This window comes from Cucumis sativus, chromosome 7, assembly GCF_000004075.3.
Source record: "Cucumis sativus cultivar 9930 chromosome 7, Cucumber_9930_V3, whole genome shotgun sequence".
In the NCBI taxonomy this organism is placed as follows: domain Eukaryota; kingdom Viridiplantae; phylum Streptophyta; class Magnoliopsida; order Cucurbitales; family Cucurbitaceae; genus Cucumis; species Cucumis sativus.
Window position 1 is genome coordinate 2,747,575 of NC_026661.2, and position 6,561 is coordinate 2,754,135.

Here is a 6,561-nt window from a genome sequence, read left to right on the forward strand (position 1 = left end):
TAATTAGTATTATTAGTATATATTGTCTTCTAACAATCCAATCTTTGATTACTATGTACAAAATAACTTTTAAACCTTAGGTTAGTTTTTAATTATGTTCCTAAACATTTTTTTTTAATCTTTAAACTTTAACATTTGATGTAAAATATATTGTTGAAAATATTATTTATATTTTACAATATGGAACCACGTGGATCACGTGTTATTTCTAATAATGTGAAGTCGTAAAACACATAAAATCAATAATAATAGAATTTGGATCTGAGGAGGATTGGTTTGCAATTATTGTTAAATCTACATTCAATACTATATAATAAAACCAAATTTATTTACTATATAAAAACAGCCCATGAGTGATTTTTTCCATCCCTTTATTTTTTCTTTTAGTTATTTTTAAAAATAACAAAATAAATTTAAATATTTACAACTTATAACAAAAAAATAATTTGTTCTTTCAATCATAGTCAGTCATATTCTTCTATCACGGACTATCAATGTTACATTGAATATCATATATTTGTTATTGATAGAATCTGAAATTTTGCTATAACTTGTAAATATTTTGTCAAAATTGCTATTTTTTACAATTTTCTTTATAATTATTATTGTATCCATCAAAACTACTTAATATAAGCCATCCTTACCTGCAAAATAGTGTATTATTTTATAAATTAAGTCAGCTTAAGTGCATCATCAACTAATGATAACCTTCTTAACTCTATAAAGTTATGATTATTCATGTTAAAATGTGATAAAAAAACTCTATGATATATTAATTATAATTTTTAATTTTTTTTCCTATATACCAAAACAACTTAATTTTGAGTGTTATGGACTAAACTCAAGGTAAATATGATCATTAACTAAATTTCTATTGTTTTATTTTGAAAACTATAAATAAATCGAACAAATTTATGGTTTTCTTCACCAGCATGACTCAACCAACATATATAAAATATGCATTATTCATTATATTCGAGATTGAATCTTCTACTTTACATATTGTCGAATCAAAGAAGTAAAATTTTTTTTAATGTTACATTAATAGACGTTTATGAGTTTTCAAATATTTAATTTTTGAAACGAAAATTTAAGATTCTATCGATTCAATAAGAAGGACGTAGAATTTGTCAAAAAAAAAGAAAAAAAAATAAGAAGAAGAAGAGATAGATAACAAATAATAATGAAACTAAGATGAGTGTTTACGTGAATATGTATTGTTTATACGATTTGACCCGTGAAAAATGGAAGGTTGAATCTCCACTTTGCCAACCTTTTGTATTTTGTATTGACATCCCCATCAAAATCAAGATGGATGTTATTGAACGAAAGTTAATCCTACTAACAACCCATGATTTCCAATATTTTACTAAAGAATGCTTGGCGAGTAGCCCAATTAAAACCCCCCATCGACTCATTCAACAATTAATCAATTAATCACTCTTCTCGCAGATATTGTGAGAAGAAAGCTTCGTTGAACAAAAATGGGCGCTTTTCTCAAGCTCATCGACGTCTTACTGTTCCTCATCTTCCTTATACTCGCAATCCTTTCTCCTCTAATTGATTTCCAGCTTATTTTCCCTCATACCCTTTTCCCTGATTTTCTCATCGATCTTAAAACCTCCTACACCCGCCAATATGGGGACTATTTAATGGCCGAATCCCCTCCCTTCCTTGTTGGCCTCGTTTGGCTCGAGCTTTTCTTTCAATGGCCGATAATGCTTCTCAATCTCTACGCCTTCTTGGCTTCCAAACCATGGTACAACACCACTTGCTTGATCTATGGCGTTTCTGTTGTCTCTTCTATGGTAATTTCTGTTCCACCTCTTACAAATTTGGTTCCCCCATTTGATCTGTTGTTTCATTGGATCAATTTGTTTTTGCCTGAATATTGTGTTTCTGTTAATTGCATACCAGCCCTGCTCTTGTGTGTTAAGTTATGTAGCTGGTACAAAGAATGGCATTTCTTTGTAGTATGCATTTCTTTGTAGTATGTAGTTTGGTGGAGTTGGATTCTGGATATAGCCACTTGATAGAAGTTGTGGAGGTACTTATGTAGTGATTTGAAACAGCTTTATGTCATAGTTTATAAATGATATTTCGAGTCCCTCAGGTTTTAAGACTGCTTCTATTTAGTTTATGTGCTAAAGGACGATTATTTTAGACATCTGAATTTTGTTTTTAACAGTGTTTTGTATAGTATTAAATTTACCTTCAGCTTTTGGATCAATCAATTAATGTCAAAACATGTTATTCAGTGTTATGTAGTAGGTCTTGTGTTTAAACTCTTATAACGTTGTTTCTCCTCAATTTCTATTGACTCCACTTGTTGAGTCTTTCACATATTTCAAACGAACAAGTGAACTTAAGTTTTTTGGGTGATAGTAACGAATAAATACATGTTTTAATCGGAGTAGTACTTTAGACTGGTTTAAGAATTTAGTGGCACAGATGATAAATTAATGAACTTAACCGGAGACCACTTTTTAGCCTTACAATTTGAAGAGGAAATAATTTGATCTTTTCTCTTTTCTTAAGAAAAGAATAATCTTTGTTTTCTCAGCCAATTCCCTTGTTGTCTTTCAGCATTTTAATAAAACTTTTCAATTCATTTATCGATTCTCCATGATAGATGTTGATGACAGTTATATTTGGTGATTTACGACAGTTTGTATGAAATGTTTCTCATAAGGATAGTTCTAAAATAGACCAGAAATTGATTTCTTGTCAATAAACAAAGGTTTTCAACTGTCAGACACTTAGATTAGTAGTGCATTTGGGATAGTGTTTGAACATCTTTTGAGTATACTTTAGATATTTTTAAAACTTTGATATTAGGCTTGAATACATGTTGCTAAGGATTCTTCTGCTTCATTGGTTAGCTATACATGGAGATCCAGTGGTTTCTGTTGCATTTCTTTTACAGAATTATTACTTGATACTCTATTTCTTCTGACATCACATTTTTTGGCTGTGTAATTTCAAGTCTGCTGTATTGGGTGAAATGGTTGGGTCGAACCGAGCATCTACTACTCTCTTGACTATCTACTACCCCTTCTTGGGTTTGGGAGTTTTGGCCATGCTACGTGGGCTCGTGCCCTGCTCAAGCAAGGCTGCAATCACTGGCACACGACCATCAAATGGCAGGAAAAAGAGGGCTTGAACAGCCAACCAAAATCGCCAAAGGAGTGCCTGTATTACCTTTTCCGCACCCGATTCAGGTTAGTATTAACTGAGGATGTTGGTTTCTTTAGGCACGGGTGCAACTCTGGCTATGGAATATGGATCGTTCAGCATTTGTCTCGTTAGCATTTCACAAGTCTTTCATTGTATGAGTAGTAATGGTTCAAAGGGACCCTTCTGAGTTTTGAATGAGAATAAGGCCAATGAACTTAAGATTTGATTTTCTAATGTTCAGGATTTTTTTTCTCAATCTAGACTGATCTACTGTCCAAAAATGTAATCGCGTGTTTCAAAATTGAATGTCGAAATTAGTTAAGAGAGAAACTTATAAAACACAATACAAGAGTTTTAGAATTTTCGAAAACAAACTTTTATTTCTAAAATGGTTCTGTCCCCTCTCTAAATTTGTGGGAATTTTCAAAATAATATGTAATGTATGATTAACATTTGTAACGATAAGATACCAAAAGGGAAAAATGTTAAAAGATGTCAAAGGGCTAAACAAAACTTTTAAATAGTAGAAACTACATAGAGAGATAAACGCTCAACAATTGTCTACTAAGTCATCATCTCTATAGTGTTTATTTTTTTAAAAAAAAACTTCTGAAAACATTCATAAATTCCAAAACATATTCAATTTAGGAGGAGGGATGATTTTGGACCAATATGAGGATAAATCCAAATAATAATTACAAAAGAAAGGGAGATTGAAATGAAGATAAAGTCTTGGTAAGGGAGAGGAATTGGTTTTTTGGGCCCAACCTAATTCACTTGGCCTTGGTTTTGAAGGTTGAAGTCGATCCTACTCTCGGGGCCGAGAAACCCAATTCTCTATTAAACACGCATTGGAGTCCAACAATCCTACCTTGGATTCACTTAGGGTTATCAAATAGTCCGATTTTGAAAGGGAACAAGAGAAGATATAGGTCCAACCCCTTTATAAATACATCGTTATGAGAGTCTCAAATTTCATATAGCTTTCACATTCCTCTACTCTCAAACTCAAGTATTGGGGTGTGTATGAAAATTACCATGTCATGTTAGTAGGTCGTACATACATTCTTCTTCCTTCAACAAACAAATTTAGTGTATTGATAATTGAAAGCAGAATGAGTTACTAGATAAAAAGAAAAGAAGCCTAAAGTACTTATTTAAGAAGTCAAATGAAAGTAACGGAGGAAGAGGTCAAATGAAACGCGGTGGACAAAGTGGAAAATACAAGCAACATGGCTGTCTCACAACAAAAACAACCCAACCTTGACCCTATTTTCTGCATTTGACCCCGTAAACAAACTAACCCCTTCACACTCCTCTATACCAATTCCACCACATAAACATCCACATCTTTACTTCTTTTTCTTTTTTGAAAAAAAAAGGTTTCAAAATGAATACTTTCATTAAAGATTTGTATCAAATTAACACATAATCTGCCAAATACTTAATCATATTCTTCAAAATTGGGAAAACAAAAAAGTATAGTCTTAGTTTTGTATTACTTTGTATCCATGCATGAAAACTATGAATAATAATGTGACGACAAGTCAGCTTACATCATCATCTGGCCCGCATCTTGTTCCACGTGTCACATTTTCGAGGAATTTTGCCCTTTTTTTTATGACGAGGTCAATTTCTAAACATTCATTTCATTTTCTTTCTCTCTTTTTGCTATTTATTTTTGTGGTGTCGGCTCCTAAGTTCGATTGCTTATTCAACTTCATACCTTTCTTTTACCTTTAATTTTTATATCTCCATTTAATTTAACAAATTTAATTAATCTAACCCCAACCTTTTACTTGGTCGCTTAATTAAGTAATTCACTATATAAGTACTATATCAAACTATATATTTAACAACTTTTCTTTAATAATTAAATTAATCACTAAGTTTACTAGGGTTGGTTTTTAGCATCTACCGCCAATCTACAAATTTTGTTTAATGTTTTAGTTAAGTTTAAATTAGAAATTTATCTATGGAAGCTTTTAATTTTATGTCATTTTTTTAACTTATATGATTTTTTAGAAAATTTAAAATTTAATTGATGATTAATAAAAATTATAAATTTAAGTTTACCATTTTTTTAAAGTTCTATGAACCACATGAATATAAAATATAAAATTTAATTACCAAACTTGTATTTCAGTCTCTTGACTCGAAAGAAGTTAAGTTTATATATATAGAGATAAACCTTGTAATTTAATCCTAAAATTAACGTCTTGTTCAATGTGTTTTAATTCACTACATTATAACTAAATGATAGTTCACATGATTATTTTTCTAATATTTACTGTACATTTAAATGGGTGTTGTGCATGTCATAGTCAAGTAATAGTAGAGAAAGAAAAGAAAATAATTTAAAGAAATTGTATTAATTAAGAAGGATTCAAAGCTGAACCTATTGAGAAAAGTTTGGAGTACTATTCAACAGTAATTAAATTCGCCCCAAGCAAACTTTAATAATCAAGAGGAAAAAAAACCCTAAATTGTCAAAAAATACTAACAAAGAAAGCATAAGAAAAACAAAATTGAAACTTCTGAATTAAAAATAGGATGTCATCTTTTTATGAATATATTATCAAAGTGTTTAGTTCATCAGTTTTACAAGTTCAATAGTGCCTTCATTTTTCGTCTTTCTCTCTGTTGCACATATATATATTAAAAACACTAACAGATTTAATATTGATGAAAGAGATGTTCAAACTCTTCTCATTTTTATGCTCTTTATATAATGTACACAAACAAACAAAAATGGTATCAACAAACTTAATTGTATTTTTAGATCAAGGTTAAGGTCTCACCTTTTACATTTATAATTACCTACCCTGGATTCTTTAATTTTAGACGTTATAATTGTGAATTGTTGAAGAAAATATGATAGGAGGTATTAAATGGGCAGTTAGGTAGAGGACAAAAATAAATAAAATAAAAAGAAAGAGAATTAGAAAGGCTATATATACACACAGACACATACATATACATATGTATATAGTAAAGAATTTTGATGATGAAAACACAAATGAAAGTATTTAATTAAAGAGATTTTTAAGAGCGAGAAATTTAATGTTGGAATAAGGTCGCGTGATTGAAGGGTGTGTTCCATTTGTCAAATCACAAAACTCAAAAAATTGCCTTATCCTCGTGAATAGTGTAAAGTCTTCTTAATTTCATTCCTTTTTTCTTTATATATATAAATATGTGTGTATGTGTGTGTATATATATAATTTTAACACAAAAAAATAATTATTCAACCTTTTTTTCTTTTTAGATTTAAAAACCAAACTCAAGTCAACTTGCATGGTCCTATAAAGATATTTAATCGGGTAATACATATAGCATTTATTGTCATTTTTAATTTCCTTCTCCCTTCTTGATTTGTTTTGT

General features: G+C 30.1%; 1 protein-coding gene across 1 annotated transcript; it reads left to right on the forward strand.

Moving 5' to 3' along the window:
* The first annotated feature begins 1,389 nt into the window (after positions 1-1,389).
* On the forward strand, positions 1,390-3,433 carry LOC101220213 (sigma intracellular receptor 2). Its single transcript, XM_004144444.3, has 2 exons — positions 1,390-1,808; positions 2,987-3,433. Exons 1-2 carry the CDS (start codon positions 1,485-1,487, stop codon positions 3,161-3,163), a joined length of 501 nt encoding a protein of 166 aa, XP_004144492.1. The 5' UTR covers positions 1,390-1,484; the 3' UTR covers positions 3,164-3,433.
* The last annotated feature ends 3,128 nt before the right edge of the window (positions 3,434-6,561 follow it).

Bases quoted from the DNA above. Each gene is read 5' to 3' on its own strand.
- LOC101220213 (XM_004144444.3), top strand. From the start codon at position 1,485: ATGGGCGCTTTTCTCAAGCTCATCGACGTCTTACTGTTCCTCATCTTC. The intron at 1,809-2,986 runs GTAATTTCTGTT...TGTAATTTCAAG, and splicing joins TTTCTGTTGTCTCTTCTATG to TCTGCTGTATTGGGTGAAAT.